Source organism: Entelurus aequoreus, linkage group LG22, assembly GCF_033978785.1.
Source record: "Entelurus aequoreus isolate RoL-2023_Sb linkage group LG22, RoL_Eaeq_v1.1, whole genome shotgun sequence".
Taxonomy (NCBI): domain Eukaryota; kingdom Metazoa; phylum Chordata; class Actinopteri; order Syngnathiformes; family Syngnathidae; genus Entelurus; species Entelurus aequoreus.
Genome location: NC_084752.1, coordinates 15,801,306 through 15,820,347, shown reverse-complemented (window position 1 = coordinate 15,820,347; position 19,042 = coordinate 15,801,306). Strand labels below are relative to the sequence as shown.

At 37.6% G+C, this 19,042-nt stretch overlaps 1 protein-coding gene across 3 annotated transcripts in view; it reads left to right on the top strand.

Moving 5' to 3' along the window:
• nt5c2b (5'-nucleotidase, cytosolic IIb) overlaps positions 1 to 19,042 on the top strand; it is a 34,149-nt gene that overhangs the window by 9,996 nt on the left and 5,111 nt on the right. Inside the window, exons 4-17 of one of the 3 annotated variants that reach the window (XM_062033418.1) lie at positions 4,442 to 4,559; positions 4,789 to 4,884; positions 5,025 to 5,116; positions 5,200 to 5,257; positions 5,786 to 5,879; positions 8,802 to 8,855; positions 8,943 to 9,026; positions 9,214 to 9,255; positions 9,420 to 9,527; positions 15,812 to 15,878; positions 15,956 to 16,126; positions 16,273 to 16,324; positions 16,526 to 16,586; positions 18,583 to 18,759. In XM_062033418.1, coding sequence (XP_061889402.1) covers positions 4,442 to 4,559; positions 4,789 to 4,884; positions 5,025 to 5,116; positions 5,200 to 5,257; positions 5,786 to 5,879; positions 8,802 to 8,855; positions 8,943 to 9,026; positions 9,214 to 9,255; positions 9,420 to 9,527; positions 15,812 to 15,878; positions 15,956 to 16,126; positions 16,273 to 16,324; positions 16,526 to 16,586; positions 18,583 to 18,759 — 1,274 coding nt within the window. The other 2 variants (XM_062033420.1, XM_062033419.1) reach the window with 2 other exon arrangements.

The following is a 19,042-nucleotide window of genomic DNA, read 5'->3' as shown; positions in this document are numbered from 1 at the left end:
TTTAATTATTATTTTTTTCTTTTTACATTTTTTTTCTTTCCATGACGGCAGGTGAGGCCCCGCCTCCCCTGCCTCTAGTGACGGCACGCCACTGCTAAAAATCATCACCTTGTAGTGTTGGTGTAATGCATCGAAAGCTCTACAATTAACTCGACAGACCACTGTCAGAAATAGTAGGCGATAAAATTACATATGAAAGTCAAATTTAAAAATGAAAAGAAAAAAAATCTTGTCTTTCTATTTTCCGGTCTCAGCGCTTGTTTGTTTTGTCTAAAATAGTTTGGGCTTCTTTGAAAAAAAATAATATATACACTACCGTTCAAAAGTTTGGGGTCACATTGAAATGTCCTTATTTTTGAAGGAAAAGCACTGTACTTTTCAATGAAGATAACTTTAAACTAGTCTTAACTTTAAAGAAATACACTCTATAAATTGCTAATGTGGTAAATGACTATTCTAGCTGCAAATGTTTGTTTTTTTGTGCAATATCTACATAGGTGTATAGAGGCCCATTTCCAGCAACTATCACTCCAGTGTTCTAATGGTACAATGTGTTTGCTCATTGGCTCAGAAGTCTAATTGATGATTAGAAAACCCTTGAGCAATCATGTTCACACATCTGAAAACAGTTTAGCTTGTTACAGAAGCTACAAAACTGACCTTCCTTTGAGCAGATTGAGTTTCTGGAGCATCACATTTGTGGGGTCAATTAAACGCTCAAAATGGCCAGAAAAAGAGAACTTTCATCTGAAACTCAACAGTCTATTCTTGTTCTTAGAAATGAAGGCTATTCCACAAAATTGTTTGGGTGACCCCAAACTTTTGAACGGTAGTGTAAGGCAATATAAAAGTCAATCAAGACTTTGACTGAAACCACCACATAGTTCCTACCAAGCATATCATGATGTATACTCTTGGTTTGTTGATAGTGACCAACTCTAAAGCTCACTCAATCTTTCCTGGCATAAGGCTGCTATAATTATTATCCAATTAGACATAAATCACTACTTAAATGACAGTTCTGTCGTTTTTATTGCTTAGATTACGATGTGGTAGGACGTGCTAAATTGAGGTTTGCCCATAGCTAGGTCAACAAGTAAAAACAGAGCTGGCCAGTGTTCTAGAGAAAGTGAGAATGTCAATGGCAGAGGTGACCAAGGGCAAACAACTCTTAAAATAGCTTTCTTTATAGCGAACCAGAGCTTCGGGAAGGATTATGACGTGAGAACGAGGTGAAAGGAGGAGTAGATGGGAGAGGGGAAGAGGAGGAGGTTGGAGGCAGTGTAATTCTTGAATGCTACTGCTCTGGGCAGAGGGCCCAGAGCCTCTGTTTACTGGGGGACCACAGCTGGCCCTGAGAGACGAATGGGGGATTGAGCTTCGAGAGCCTACGTGGTTCTAATACAAAAACAGACTAAGGATTAGTGAGTATGTCAAACAGGACAAGGCCTCATTTAAAGAAAACGTAGACTGTACATTACTGCTCTCTTGTTGTGTTTTGCTAATTTTTTGGCACCATATAACGAGAATAGCTGCAAGATATTTAGCTGTTTGTCATCTGCATCAGGCAACATTTCTTCCCCTCTAAGGCCTCTCACAACCCCAGTAAAAGAAGAAAAAAAAAAAAAAAGGCACCATCAACACAAGCACATTCTTCAATTTATATTTATAACGTCTGACATATTATTGTCCCAGTGTCAGATCCAATTTTAATCCTCAGAGGTCATCGCAGTTCTATTTTGGCCACTGGGTAAATACGTATGTGGCTGTTGGCAGTGGCAAGGGTCAGGCCTGTCAGTCTGCTAAGGGCTCATCTAAGCTTCCGCTGAAAGTTTGGCCATTTTTCTTTTTCATGCTTGATTAAGTGTCCTTGTTGATTCATGTGCAAAACATCCAACTGAGTGTACAATGGTTTTGTGTGTTTGAGATTGAGAGAAGGGGCTTCAGAGCGGAGCGGACATGTTCTCAAAATACTGAATCAACACAGCATAATCTTTAGTGGCTATTATCACATTTCTAAAGTCACAAATGGCTTATGTGTACTATAAGTCAACTTAATCAATTACACAAGCACTAACATGTCACTGTTGTTCTCTAACAACAGTGTTAACAGGTCCGGTCCATAGTTCATTGTCCAAGTACCGTTTACACTCACTGTCCAAGAAATAAGTGCAGATAATATCTCACTGTGGACTTGATGATCAGATCTTGGGATAGTACAGAGGTTTGTGACAGCTTCTCTGTCAGGTAACCAACTCCTTTGGAACAAGGTTTGAGTATTATCTACATTAGAGCTTACAATGAGAGGTTTATGTTCCTCAGAAGATAAATCATACCAACCTCAACTATTGCACATTCAAAACTTAATTTGTTCTTGTGAGATGCAATCATAGGAAATGAGGTATGCAAACCACCCACATCATAAGTTATTTTTTATCAGCTATAAAACAATAAAAATTGTAGCCACCTAGTCCCACAATACAGTATATGAGAAGCAGATAGTCAAGGTTATGGTCCCGGAAGTTTAGCAATAATATGTATGCACTTGGCATTCATGAAGCATATTTCTGCCTCCATGGCATTTTAGGGCGTATACAGTGTTGACGGTCATGTATGTTGCTGTGAAACCAAAGTGATATATTCATACACATACTGATGACATATTCTCAGGGCTTATGTTATGTATTGTATAATGCAAAACTGCACGGTGTTTATACTATACATTATTGGATAACATGTACGGATGTACAATTGTTGAGAAATGCAATTAAAAGACATACACAACTTGTATAAAATTATAAATTTACTGTCCTTGTTTGATCTTTACTAAGTTCCTTTTACATTTGCATTGTTCTTTGTCATCTGTGCTGTCAAAAGAACAGATAAAGTTTTGAATGTGCAATAGTTATAGGAGGAATAGTCAAAAGACTGTTGAGGTCGGTGGTAGCATGAAAAGATCGGGTGAGATGCAACCATAGGAAATGAGGTATTCAAACCACTGACATGAGAAGATGTTATTTTTTATCAGCTATAAAACAACAAAAAATGTAGCCACCGAGTCCCACAGTGTACGAGAAGCAGATAGTCAAGGCTATGGTCCCGGACGTTTAGCAATAATATGCACTTGGCATTCATAAAGCACATTTCTGCCTCTATGGCATTTTAGGCCGTATACAGTGTTGACGGTCGTGATTGTTGCTGGGAAAGCAAAGTGATAGGTTAATACACACACTGATGACATATTGTCAGGGCTGATGTTATGTATTGCACAAAACTGCATGGTGTTTATACTATACATTATTGGATAACATGCGCTGATGTACACTTGTTGAGAAATGTAATCAAAAGACGTGCACAACTTGTGTAAAATGAGAAATTAACTGTCCTTGTTTGGTCTTTAGTAAGTTCTTCTGACATTTGCATTGTTCTTTGTCGTCTGTGTGCTGTCAAATTGATCATTTCGTGCTGCCAAAGAGACACTATCAGCTGCAGTCAATCACAGTCACTAATGCAATGTTAATAGACCAGACATTATGGAACCTTCAGTGCCATTTATTGTACAATTTAAGTGACTGTAATTACAGTATATACTTAAGCCTGTATGTACAATTGTGACACTGCGTAAATTAGCAAACATCTAAAATTTGCTCACCCTATTCTTGTTTAAAAAAAATCTTATGGATGTATGTTACCTGGAAAAACAACCTTTAAAACAAATAATTAAAGGCCAATAAATAGGACACTGAAAATCATGATCCATGTGTGTCAACGTCCGACCGAAACTGTACATCCATTTTGGCATCCACTGTGGCACAGTATTATCAGAGCAAACCTCCCATATACATAGATCCAGCGCTCTGCGTAGTGCCCCGTATGCACGAGTAAGCGCATGTAGAATGTAAATTAATGAATGACAAGGCGCTTCGTATAAAATGTTTCCCAGTCCCTTCCTGCTCCGTCACTGATGAAAATATAATGGCAAATTTCTCCAAATATTTATTTGTCTCCCGTGGCACACAGTGTTAGTGTAAATAGTCATATTTTTTAGATATAATCCGTACTGGAGATATGCTCTGAAGATATGCAAAGTTATGTTTTAATAACATTAAATTTGTTATTTTGTACAAAAAATATAATGTGCAAAATATTTGATAAAAAAAAAGTATAAATAGTGTTTCACGTCCAGGATTGGTCACCGGTTAATAGTAGGACACTAGACAAACATGTACACCTATGGACAATTTAGAGTCTCCAATTAACCTAACATGCTTGTTTTTGGAATCTGGGAGGAAGGCGCTGTACCCGAAGAAAACCCCCACACACACGGGGCTTGCACACTCCACACTGAGATGCCCAAACGGAGATTCGAAACGTGGCCTAAGTTTGAAATCCTTCTGGTTAACCTCAACCCTGTTCATGTGTTTGTTTGTTTACTTTATAGTGTACAAATCACCAGAGTATGAGTCACTCGGATTTGAGCTGACGGTGGAGCGGCTGGTTTCCATCGGTTACCCACAGGAACTGTTAAGCTTCGTCTATGATCCGTCTTTTCCTACCAGGTAAACCAATTATACTACTGCGGTCGCCACTAAATGGTCTTATCTCCAACTTCAGCTACGGGATCAATTTGTTTTTTGTTTAATTTATGCTTGAATAGAGCTAATGCAGACGACAGGCACGAGTTTAAAGCTAGTTTGGCGGCCTTTCATGAAACTATATGTGACATTTGTTAATATGACATTAAACAGGTAAACTATTTTGATTTATTAATGTATATTTGACTTACAGGGGCCTTGTGTTCGACACCATGTATGGAAACCTGTTGAAGGTTGATGCCTACGGTAATATACTGGTCTGCGTCCATGGATTCAACTTCCTCAGAGGGTGAGGCTTCTGAACATTCATCTCTCCTCGTCTCTGAGGAAGATTGTTAGTAACACTGTCAGGTTTGTGTCCTCAAATGGTATGCGTGCTTGCAACACCGTCCTCACGATCTGATCTGAAAAGGTTTCCTCTCTCCCCAGTCCCGAGATCAGGGAGCGCTACCCAAACAAGTTCATCCAGAGAGATGATACAGAGCGCTTTTATATCCTGAACACGCTCTTCAACCTTCCAGGTAAGGTGTTGGCACACCAAAGAGGGAGTTTTGTAACTGTGGGAATGATGCTTGCAACTGACAGATGTCCTTTTCTTTTAAAGAAACCTACCTATTTGCATGCTTAGTGGATTTCTTCTCCAACTGTGATAGATACACAAGGTAAGAAGACGCTTAATGCTTTTCATGCAGGAAGCTGCTGGGCGTGGCATGTTGAGTGATACAAAACCAACCTGTGGCAAAACAAAGCCCTGCAGTATGGGAGGATCTTCATTGATCAAGCAGCAGATTTTCTTTATCTGGAACAATTAATTAGTCATCCATTTTCATCTCTAATAATCGTAAAACAGCATGGTTTCCCATCATGATAACTCAGATGTTTTAACACAGAGATTAGCAATTGATGTTATAGCTAATGGTGTCCAATGGCCTGTACATTTGACAATGTAATCTGGAATGGCTGCATGGTCTTTGTCCTCTGAATTCTGGTTGTTGGTCTTTTAGGGGGAGAATGCTTTCCTGTTTGGCCTGGGACCCCTCCATCAAGGGAAGGCTATCCCATTTAAAAGCAAACAAATAGATAAACCCCAAACCAAGAACTAAAACAAATGTATTTCAAAAGATACTGCAAAGATATTGTGCGATGTAATGCCACTGCAGTTTACGTATGTCTCTGCTCTTCCCCTTCAGCTGCGAAACCGGTTTCAAGGATGGCGACCTTTTCATGTCCTACAAGAGCATGTTCCAGGATGTCCGTGATGCTGTTGACTGGGTTCATTTCAAGGTACAGCATTTGTGAGAGCTGTGTCTGTCAATAAATAGACACTTCCGTTATACTGTGAGGACAGTAGTTAGGATTTTATTAGATTTTTGGAAAATTACTGTTTCCTCGCCACTTTGCGGTTCTCTTACTGCTGTCTCAGTGCATCACGGATTATCAAGATTGTAACTCAAAAACACTCATATCTAGGGTTGTACAGTATACCGGTATTAGTATATAGTACCATGATACTAATGAATCATTTTCGGTACTATACGGCCTCTGAAAAGTACCGGTCCGCCACCCACCCACCGCCTTACTTACTAATAGAAGACAAGTTGTCTTGTATGTTCACTATTTTATTTAAGGACAAACTTGCAATAAGATATTTTGTTAAAATAAAGCCAATAATGCAATTTTTTGTCGTCCCTTTTATTTAGAAAAGTACCGAAAAGTATGGAAATCATTTTGGTACCGGTACCAACATATTAGTATCAGGACAACACCACTCATATCTTAAATCAGCCATGCCCATTGAAATTAATTTAAATCAATTTATTCCGTGCTTGGTCCTTCTAAAACACCACAATTTTAACAGGTAACGTGTATTTTAAAAGTAACAACAAACTTTTAGATATAGTTTAAAAACATCATGATAGCATGTACTACAAACAACTACAGTAATTTTATAAAAAATACTGTAATAATATTGTACACAATTTACCTTGGAGAGCAGTCTTTTGTAGATGTTTCCTAGGAGCTGCTTCTCCGTGGTGTAACAATAGGAACTAGAAAAACTTTGATTATGTTCCACACAGATGTATTTGAGTGATCGACCGGAAAGCTCAGAGTTGATAAATGATATTTATTCAATGTCTGTGTAGCAAAGGTAATGCTCTACTGCCCAGTTTGTTGAGTCAGCAGTAAACGGAACAAACTGAAACACGTCAAACACAGCATCTACAGCTTGTCAATATTTGTATGGACATGTGTGACTGACATGCTGTCGCAGGGGAAGGCTTCTAACCGGTACGACATGATTCTAATGGTTTATTTCTCTGATTCAGCTGTCGGCTTCTCTTCCGTCGCACTCAGTTTCTCAATTCTTATGGTTGGAGGGGAGGATTGTGTCATTCTCTGAGCGGCGCTCAAGCACGTACATCAACTCTGATCAAAACGTATGTTTGATACTTGTGTGGACGAAGCAGAAACAACAACGTGTAACAATTTATTAACTCTTTTCTGCTCAAATCGTTTAGTTTTTTGTGTAAACGAAGCAGAAAAAGCAAATGGGTAACAATATATTAACTATTTATTGCTCAAATGGCACATCTTTGTTACGAATATTACTTCAACCAGCTACGAAAATGCTTGCAACTCAAATTATGTGCTCTGTCCTCAACCCCATCCAACACCTTTGTGATGAACGAGAACTAAAAATCAGCTATCTTGTTTACTTAAATAAGTAAACAGCTCAACACTGGGTGGGTCGAGTGGACGATATGGTAGTGGACACTGACAAACTTCAGCCAATAACTCACTTGTCATTGCATTTGCTAAACTTCATGTATGTGTTTTGATGGCATCCTTAGAAAACAAGTTGCAGCATAGTAAAAAATATAAGGAACAAAAGAAAAAGCACAGCAGGTGCTGTATTATGTTCATGTCCAGTGTTGGGACTAACGCGTTACATACTGTAACGCCGTTAGTTTCGGCTGTAACTAGTAATCTAACGCGTTATTTTTTATATTCAGTAACTCAGTTACCGTTACTACATGATGCGTTACTGCGTTATTTTACGTTATTTTTTATGTAGTATCGGCTAGAAACAGAAGATCTAAGTGTGTTTTATTGCAGCGCTGCGGTGGAAAAGAAGAGGCGTGCTTTGTGTGGGTGGGGGCGGGTGGGGGCGGGGTGGGCTCCCAGACCGTAGTTGAGGGGCGCAGGGAGACGTTCCTCCAGGGCCTATGTACTTCGGGGCTAACAACCTTCACTTTACCCGGAAGTGGGTCTTTACAGCTGAGGGTGAATGACGAGGCCGGCGGTTTGTTGCAACTTTGTGACTTTATTGGACGCAGCCATCCACCAAGCTAGAGCACCTGCACTCGCTCACTGTCGCCGGTCCCTCTTCTCTCTCGCCCACTCACTCACTGACGTCACTCACCTCACATGCTGTCATAACTTAAAGGGCCACACACACATATGCTACTCTCATAACAACTAACAAGACATCATGGCGAAGCCAGAAGTCGAGTTTCTTAACATGAAGACATTCTCAATACTTTTCTTTTGTCGAGCACAAAGAAAATAACATTTTAGTTAAATGTAAATTGTGTCTTGGATCAAAGATCCTATCTACTTAAAGTTAAAGTTAAAGTGCCATTATGTTGCAGCTATTTAAAATAGTTTTGTCAATTTGTTCTGGCCTGAAATAAATTGGCCCTTTGAAACATATCTTTGTCTTTGTGTGTTGTATGTAGACCACATTGCTTAGCAGAGTTTGTGTGTTGTATGTAGACCACATTGCTTTCTGAGTTTGTGTGTTGTATGTAGACCACATTGCTTAGCAGAGTTCAGTGATGCAAATGCATGTCAAGTTGATCAACACATTGTATTATTCTCCAGTGCAATAACAGTACTAAAATGAAGGCTAAAAGGGCATTAATGGGAGCCATAAAAAAAAAAGGGGAAAAAAAGAAGTAACTAAATAGTTACTTTTCACAGTAACGCATTACTTTTTGGTGTAAGTAACTGAGTTAGTAACTGAGTTACTTTTGAAATAAAGTAACTAGTAACTGTAACTAGTTACTGGTTTTCAGTAACTAACCCAACACTGTTCATATCCTCTATGACCCACAGCTCAATGTCCTTGCATTATTTATCTGTCGCTCAATTCATCAGCATTGACAGTTAAGCAGCAATAACTGTATACATCTAACATTTCAGGGAACTCTGAAGGAGAAAACTGTGGAGAATCTGGAGAAGTATGTTGTGAAAGATGTAAGTGCGTTGTCTTCAGGAAGACACACTTATATTTTTAAGGAGGCTTATTTGCAACCCCCATAATGGTTTTCTGTGTCCCACTAGGGAAAGTTGACTCTTCTCCTGAGTCGAATGAATGAAGTAGCCAAGGTTTTTTTGGCTACCAACAGTGACTACAAGTACACTGACGTAAGTAAGACCCTTAAACCACTCCAGCTCCTTGCCCTATTAGTACTTTTACACTCCATCAAGTGTCACAATTACCTCCATCAAATTAATTCAATACATCATTTTTTTCCCCACTGTTTTATAAAAATGTTTTAATCAGTCATCATGCATTGGAAACTTTCTTATCGATTGTGTTTTGTTCTAACAGAAAATCATGACCTACCTGTTTGACTTCCCTTACGGCCCGAAGGTAAACATTACCTTAATCTACTATGCATTAAATCAAAACAAGATGATCCAACACAGTCTTATATCTATCTTATGAAGAGGGTTATAAGTTATTTGTGCTGTTATCATTCGCATCTATGATTGTGTGTAATTTTAATCATGGGTGTGTGTTTTTGTCTGCATCAGCCTGGTACTTCCCACCGACCCTGGCAGTCCTACTTTGACCTCATTCTGGTGGACGCTAGGAAGCCGTTGTTTTTTGGCGAGGGGACAGTGCTCCGACAAGTGGACACGGTGAGAAGACTGGAAAGTTACAGCTGGGGCTTGCAGTTATGATATAGAAAATACAAGAATGTACATTTACTAGCCGAAACACTTGTCCAAAATGCTTCTTCAAGCACATTTGTCCTCAGCCACTTTTGGTCATTGAAATGCTGAAGTTGGAATTATGCATCAGATTGGTTACAAAAAAAGCTGATGCAATTGACTTGCTGTGGCTTGCTTGATGGAGTCAGCATTTCAGGAAGTGCTGAACCACAAACAACCTTCTTTAGCAAAAAGCAACATTATCTAGTGGGGGTTACTTGTCTGGCCGATAATGTCGAAAATGAGAGTGATGCCAGACTTTTTAAACAATAACTCAAAAAATCACTTTCTTCATCAAGCAGCATCAATCCCATTTTGTCTCTGGAAAATATGAGATAACATTTAAGGTTAAGGAAAAATTCAGCTGCCTCATACACGGTTATACAGCAGTGTTTCCCACACATTCATTTATTTGTGGCGGCCCGCCACGAAATAATTACGTCCACCACAAATAGAAAAAAAACACAAAATAAATTAAAAAAAATGTTTATATTTTTATTCCTGTCCAGCTTCTCAGGCAAATCATATAGTTGATGCAGATGCCCGTATAGGCTGTTCAGATTTACTTTACAAAAGAGAAGTGTAGGATACTTCTCTTGTTGCCTTATTTGTATTTGACCACTACTGTTTTCTGTTTATTTGTTACTGACTGTGGCAGGACACCTCTGCCTCTGTTTCACTTTATGTTGCTGGTAAATAATATGGTTGTAGTAGTAGGCTAAAGTTAAATTATTTAGTATGCACTAATTAAAGGTGCAGAGCTTTAAGAGACATATTAGCTTTTATATTTTATAAGATATATTTTTTGTAAGAACCACGATTAATAAATATATTTCAGTGAATAACTTATTGTTCAAATCTGTATATAAATATGTACACAAAGTGTTGTAATTATATTGTAAAATGGGTGGCTGGGTGGGCGTTTAAAACAAAACTGTTATTATTAATTAGTAAGTATACATTTTTTGAGCCTTTTTAGAGAAAATCATATCATTGCAGTAAATTATGCAAATTATTCGATGATGTCATGGTGACCACGCCCATAGCCACGCCCCCACCGCCACAGGTATCTTGGCAGTTTATGGGAAACACTGTACAGTACTAATAAAATACAGTCCAGTATGTCGCTGTACCACTCAGGACTAACACAAAGACAACTATTGATCATCTAATGTAGTAAGGATGTTCAAATTTTATGTTGACCATTCCGATACCGATCATCAATGAGTTGATCGGCTGGTACCAAACACATATATTGACTGTAAAAATGCCAGTTTATTAAACAATGTCAATACAATATTCAAAGTAGTTCATTATGTTCTTGTGATTCATACATATGTTTGAGCAAATGAAAGTCAATGGTACACAAAAGTTAAACAAAAGCAAAACTATCTACAAAACCGTTCAAATCGTCTTAGTTTTTGCCTCCAAAGTCTTCCTGTATCCAGGGAACTATTCCCTGAGTTTATAAACGTTAATTAAAAACAAAACATTTTTTTGAGAAAATAAAAATGTTGACTTAATTAGTTTAGTATCGAACCTTTTACTAATACTACCCTTGGTATCGACACCAATTTATGGATGAGCCGCCCTCTTTTTACGTCTCATGTACTGACAGTTGTTGTTATATTATCCTCTCTCCAGACCCTTACTGATCTATTTGTTAATTTACTCAATTTATTTGAGCAGTTTTTTTGGTGTTGTTTACAGTTAGCTCAGTAGTTATCTCAGCTTTAGCGTGCCTGCTTCTAGTTTGCTCCCGGTGTGTGACATGTTTAGCCTTGTTTTCCAGTACTTAAGATACTAAGAAATACAGTTTATTTGCAATGAAGGTGATTCTTACGATCTCAGGGGAGTGACTCTACATTATATGGAGACTAGGGTTGTCTGGGTACCAATTATTTGTTACAAGTACCAAAATGTATATCGATACTTTTCAAAATAAAGGGAACTACAAAAAATTTCAATATTGGCTTTATTTTAACAAAATCTTACAATGCAATAAACATATGTTTCCTATTGCACTTAAACAACAATTTTAGAAGGTTAAAATAGAAATTAAAAGGCATTAAACACATTGGGCTTTTCTTGTTGCACTCAAAGAACAATTTACAATTTTCCATTTTACATATAGTCTGCCATAATCAAAGATTATGTTAGAATCGAATAAAAAGCTTTATAAACATCATATTAAATGCTTCATGATTTATGGTTGCCAATCCTGGTCTGTGCTTTAAGAAAATAAAATTATTAGTAAATACTAAAAACAAAACTGGATAAAAATAGACTAGGGCTGCAACTAACAACTAATTTGATAATCGATTAATCTGTCGATTATTACTTCGTTTAATCGATTAATAATCAGATAAAAGAGACAAACTATATTTCTATCCTTTCCATTATTTTATTGAAAAAAAACAGCATACTGGCACCATACTTATTTTGATAATTTTTTCTCAGCTGTTTGTACATGTTGCAGTTTATAAATAAAGGTTTATAAAAAAAATAAAAAAAGTAGCCTCTGCGCATGCGCATAGCATAGATCCAACAAATCGATGACTAAATTAATCGCCAACTATTTTTATAATCGATTTAATCGATTAGTTGTTGCAGCCCTAAAATACACAGATAAGCCATGTAGAATGCAAAACACACATTTTTAAAGATACAAATAAAATTGTAGGAATTTGTTACAAAATTCAGACATTTCACTTGACGCTAATTGGGCGGTTTTACCTGCGCTAAAATCTGGCATCAAGCCAAGCAGCTGTGTGCACTTCTACGTATCTACACGTGCACAACAGAGGAGCTGGGTTACTAATGAGAGTAGCGTATATGTGATTGCGAGAATGGCAACGTGTTTGCTGAGTGATGTCAGTGAGTGAGTGGGCGAGTAAAGAGAGAGAGAGGTAGCGTGTTCACTGCACAGTAGAGTGACGAACGGGTCTGGTTGTGTCCTGCAAAACTCGTAATAAATGAACCAGATTGTCACGAATCGGCGGCCTTGTCATTCTGACCCGAAAGCGGAGTAAAGTGAAGGGTGTTACCCCCGAAGAAAACATCGGCCCTGGAGGGAACGTCTGCCCTGTGCTCCTTGACTACGGTCTGGGAGTCGGACAGCTGGAAAGCTAACAACATTATTACCTGTCACTCTTTATAACTCCTTGCGCAGATCTGAAATATTATTAGTATTATTTAAATGTTTATCTAAGTTTGAAGCAAAGGTGGTAATACTCATCGACACATTTGGCGAGGCGTGTTTTAAAGCAACACTTACAGCGCGGCACCTCCCTGTTTAAAGCGTCACCTTTATCGTTAGTTTCGAAGCCCAAATACCTCCATGTTGCGCTTCACACCCTCTTTTTTAACCGGTAGAATTGCTGTTTTGTTGCCATTATTCCTCTCCCAGACGTTATTGATTGTATTCCCTTTGTGCGTGCGTTTTGACACACTCAAAATCATGCGCCTCGGCTCTGTAGTCACCGCCGCACAGCAGCATAAACGGTACCGGTATTTTTAAAGGTAGTATTGTATTGTTTCCAATTCATTACTACTTTATTAGTACCGGTATACCGTACAAACCTAATGGAGACACATACCGTAATTTCCGGACTATAAGCCGCTACTTTTTCCCCTCGTTCTGGTCCCTGCGGCTTATACAGCGGTGCGGCTTATTTACGGCCTGTTCTTCTCTGACACCGACGAAGAGGATTTCGGTGGTTTTAGTACGCAGGAGGAAGACGATGACACAATGATTAAAGACTGACTTTTCATATACCGGTAGGCTGGTTATTTTGATAACGTACAGGCGAGCACTTTGTATTACTTTGCACCGTTGTATTATTTGTACTCTGCACGAATGCTGTTCGCCATGTCAAAGATGTGAAAGTTTGATTGAATGATTGAAAGATTTATTGTTAATAAATGGGACGCTTTGCGTTCCCAAACAGTCATCTCTGTCCCGACAATCCCCTCCGTGGTAGCAGGAACCCCTATATACTACGGTAAATACACATCAAAACCCTGCGGCTTATAGTCGGGTGCGGCTTATATATGGAGCAATCTGTATTTTCCCCTAAATTTAGCTGGTGCGGCTTATAGTCAGGTGCGGCTTATAGTCCGGAAATTACGGTAATTAGCTGCTAGCCACTTAGCAGTCGTCTAGCTAAAAATACATATTGTCTCATGTATGTAATGTAATTTATTAAAAGACATTAATCATCAACAGCAATCTCATATTTTTTCATGAAAATCGGCCGATACTAATCAGTGGCTGATCGATCGGCACATGTCTAAATTGTACACAAGTGTAATGTGCCTGTAAACACTGTTGGCAAACCCAGCTCTATCACCTTTAATACTGTCATGACCATCTTATGATTAACTTGGTATAACCCGATATAAACTAATTCAAGTTCATCTGTGGACTGGTACAATAGATACGGTATGTGAATCTTACAAGTCATGATTAAATTTGATTTAGATTCTAGGCTGCTGACGTCTACACGCAGCGAGTAAGATTAAGCGGGGAGATGACCTAAAAACATTTTTATTAAGAATTGATTTCTAAAAAAAGTTTTTTTTTTTTGATCGATTTAAAAAAAATTATGAATTGATTTGGAATCTCAAGTGATTCAGATGTGAGTTGATTTTTTTCAGCACTCTTATGGCACAGACTTGTCACTTTAGTGTCAATACAGAGTATACTCATACTGTCAACTTTTGACAGTATTATAGAGACTTAGACTTAGACAAACTTTAATGATCCACACGGGAAATTGTTCAACACAGTTGCTCAATTACAATGATGGAAAGTGTAAGGATGGAAAGGACAATGCAGGTATATATAGACTAATATAGCGATAAAAAAATCCAACATATATATGACTATATACATAATATGTGTACAGAATAATATATATACAGATATCGTCTATTCAGCAATATCACTTCATACGTCATACTAGCTGCTGAATTACTTAAAGGGCTGATTAAAACCATTTCTATTCATTTGTTTTGGTGTCTGTCGGCGACAGTTTTTTTTTTCAAATAGGAATATGAAAAAACTTTTTGCGACATACATTTTTGTGCATTCTTGCATGCATTTTTGGATCAATTCCAGACGCACCATCCCAACATCGGCGTTCTGTTATCTAGACCGTACTTCTACAGTATATCGCCAAGAAAAGGTGGTATGTGCTGCATATTTCACAACATAACGAAACAGCACAGTTTTGGAGCGTTGGAGCATATGATGTCATTAATGTGGAGGGAAATGACATCTCAAATAGAATTTGAAAATCCAAGGAAATATTTTAAAGACTTGGTCTTCGCTTGTTTAAATAAATTGATTTTTTTTTTTACTTTGCTTCTTATAACTTTCAGAAAGACAATTTTAGAGAAAAAATACAACCTTAAAAATGATTTTTTTTAAAACACATATACTTTTTTACCTTTTAAATTCCTTCCTCTTCTTTCCTGACAATTTAAATCAATGTTCAAGTAAATTTATTTTTTCTATTGTAAAGAATAATAAATACATTTTAATTTAATTCTTCATTTGGGCATAGCCGGTAGTGCAGTACAGGCGAAAACCTCATTTAAATAGTGTGGTCTACACCACTTTTGTTCTTGTTATCAGTTGTAAACACAGTCTTAGTGGATCACACGCAACACGCCCACTAATAGTACATGCAATTTTATACTTTGCACAGTCTATTACATGACCGCTTCTATGTTAGCTACCTCTCTTTGTTTATAATGTATATTTTCTGCTGGATCTACTCTCTATTTTATGCTGCCCTTTTTTTGCTGCAGCCGTTACATATACTGTAATATTGTACGTGGTAATTGGGATTTGTTATATATTGTATACATTGTATAATAATATAATATATCGGTATATATTATACTGTATAAATATAACACATATGTTATATTTTATATTGCTACCATTGTAAATTTTTTGTCTACTTTATACCTTTTGTTTTCACACTGTTTTTGTGCCCTTGTGTGAACGATCCTTTCCATCATTTGTAACGGAGCTACTGTGTGGAACAATTTCCCTTGTGGATCATTAAAGTTTTTTCGAAGTCTAAGTCTATTTAGCGGCTGGTACTTGGATCTGAGTAGATCAAGACTATACTGTGTGTATACATAATAGCAATCTTTACTTTATCTCAAACTCTAACTTCATATTTTTGCCATATCAGACCACAGGGCGACTAAAGATAGGCACCTATACCGGACCTCTGCAGCACGGTATCGTCTACTCCGGAGGTGAGACGCATGATCTGATGTTCAGATGTTTGTGCTCACTCAGAAGGTTGTGATGTTGTGACGCTGGTTTACCACAGGTTCTTCGGACATCGTGTGTGACCTGTTGGGAGCCAAAGGCAAAGACATTGTGTACATTGGAGACCATATCTTTGGAGACATACTCAAGTCCAAGAAGCGCCAAGGCTGGAGGACCTTCTTGGTCATCCCTGAGCTCGCCCAGGAGCTGCACGTGTGGACCGACAAGAGCTGTGAGGCCCAAAACAAATCTACAACATGAACATTTCTGCTCATGTGGTTGCATTAATAGCCACAAAAAAAGATACAGATCATGAGTTCAAAGTCACATACTTGGTCACGCAGTACACGTGACACTGAGATTCTTATTCTTTTACAGCTTTATTTGAGGAGCTGCAAGGCCTTGACATTTTCTTAGCAGAACTCTACAAGTAAGTACTTTAACCCTCTTGTACTGATTCTGCCGCTCTCTGCAAAACAGTGTGTAAGCTCCTCTGGGTCATCATGAGTGTAAAGTCTAAAGGAGCAGCCAGATAACCTAATGTTATATATAACCCGGCACAGTTTGCTCTTGCACCACCTTCAGCTTCCCCTCCCCCCATCATCTCTAATCATCGCTCATTGTCCCGCAGACATCTGGACAGCAGCAGTAATGAAAGGCCAGACATCAGCACTATTCAGAGAAGAGTCAAGGTACAGCTTTAATAGCCTCCGTTTCCGCTTGCAAAGGTGTTTGTCAGGCGTGGTTTATCTTAGTTCCGATAGAGCTCCTCCAGTTCAGATAATTCTCAGTGAGTGGAGTTTTAGGATTAATGATTAACCATGAATTGATTTACGTGGACCCCGACTTAAACAAGTTGAAAAACTTATTCGGGTGTTACCATTTAGTGGTCAATTGTACGGAATATGTACTGTACTGTGCAGTCTACTAATAAAAGCTTCAATCAATCAAAAAAAAAACGCAGTTATGCTAACATAGCCACCATTTTGTGTCCATTGATTGATTGATTGATTGAAACTTTTATTTGTAGATTGCACAGTGAAGTGCATATTCCGTACAATTGACCACTAAATGGTAACACCCGAATAAGTTTTTCAACTTGTTTAAGTCGGGGTCCACTTAAATTGATTCATGATACAGATACTGTATATCAGGGGTCACCAACGCGGTGCCCGCGGGCACCAGGTCGCCCGTAAGGACCAGATGAGTCGCCCGCTGGCCTGTTCTAAAAATAGCTCAAATAGCAGCACTTACCAGTGAGCTGCCTCTATTTTTTAAATTGTATTTATTTACTAGCAAGCTGGTCTCGCTTTGCCCGACATTTTTAATTCTAAGAGAGACAAAACTCAAGTAGAATTTGAAAATCCAAGGAAATATTTTAAAGACTTGGTCTTCACTTGTTTAAATAAATTGATTACTTTTTTTACTTTGCTTCTTATAACTTTCAGAAAGACAATTTTATTGAAAAAATACAACCTTAAAAATGATTTTAGGATTTTTAAACACATATACCTTTTTACCTTTTAAATTCCTTCCTCTTCTTTCCTGACAATTTAAATCAATGTTCAAGTAAATTAATTTTTTCTATTGTAAAGAATAATAAATACATTTTAATTTAATTCTTCATTTTAGCTTCTGTTTTTTCGATAAAGAATATTTGTGAAATATTTCTTCAAACTTATTATTATTAAAATTCAAAAAAATTATTCTGGCAAATCTAGAAAATCTGTAGAATCAAATTTAAATCTTATTTCAAAGTCTTTTGAATTTCTTTTAAAATGTTTGTTCTGGAAAATCTAGAAGAAATAATGATTTGTCTTTGTTAGAAATATAGCTTGGTCCAATTTGTTATATATTCTAACAAAGTGCAGATTGGATTTTAACCTATTTAAAACATGTCATCAAAATTCTAAAATGAATCTTAATCAGGAAAAATTACTAATGATGTTCCATAAATTCTTTTTTTAATTTTTTCAAAAAGATTCGATTTAGCTAGTTGTTCTCTTCTTTTTTTCGGTTGAATTTTGAATTTTAAAAAGTCGAAATTAAAGATAAACTATGTTTCAAAATTTAATTGTCATTTTTTTTGTGTTTTCTCCTCTTTTAAACCGTTCAATTAAGTGTAAATATCATTAATTATTAATAATAACATAGAGTTAAAGGTAAATTGAGCAAATTGGCTATTTCTGGCAATTTATCTAAGTGTGTATCAAACTGGTAGCCCTTCGCATTAATCAGTGCCCAAGAAGTAGCTCTTGGTTTCAAAAAGGTTGGTGACCCCTGCTGTATATACTATCAAATATATACATATATATACATATACATAATACAGTCATCACACAAGATAATCATCAGAGTATATACATTTAATTATTTACATTATTTACAATCCGGGGTGTGGGATATGGAGGGGGGGCGGGGGGTTAGGTTTGGTTGGTATCAACCCTTCTGTCATCAACAATCAGCATCAACAATTGCATCATCAGAGAAATGGCCATTGAAACAGTGTAGATCTGACTTGGTAGGATATGTACAGCAAGTAGTGGACATAGAGAGAGAGATATCAGAAAGCATAAGAAAAACATTTGATTATTAACAATCCGGGGAGGGATGACACTGATAAGTCCTGTTGAAACTGTTCTGCTGTGTTCGGCTACTGCAAACCGCTTCCTTTCCCACCTCTTTCAGAAAGTCACCCACGACATGGATATGTGCTACGGCATGATGGGCAGTCTGTTCCGCAGCGGCTCCAGGCAGACCCTGTTTGCCTCCCAAGTGATGCGCTACGCCGACCTTTATGCAGCCTCCTTCATCAACCTGCTGTACTACCCCTTCAGCTACCTCTTCAGGGCTGCACATGTGCTCGTGAGTACAGGAAAAGACCACTTTGAGATGGTTTTTATCTTTTATGTCAACACACACACACACAAAGAAAGTCTCAATGGCTTCAAGCAGCATGCATAATGAATGAATAAAGCGTTTGTAAAAGACAGGGTTCGCACACAGAGACATATTTGGCGCGATGCAAAGGTTCACAGGGTTTCCCACACATTCATTAATTTGTGGCAGCCCGCCACGAAAGAATTACGTCCGCCACAAATAAAAAAATTAAAAAATCTAAAAAAAAAAAATTTTTAAATACTAATTT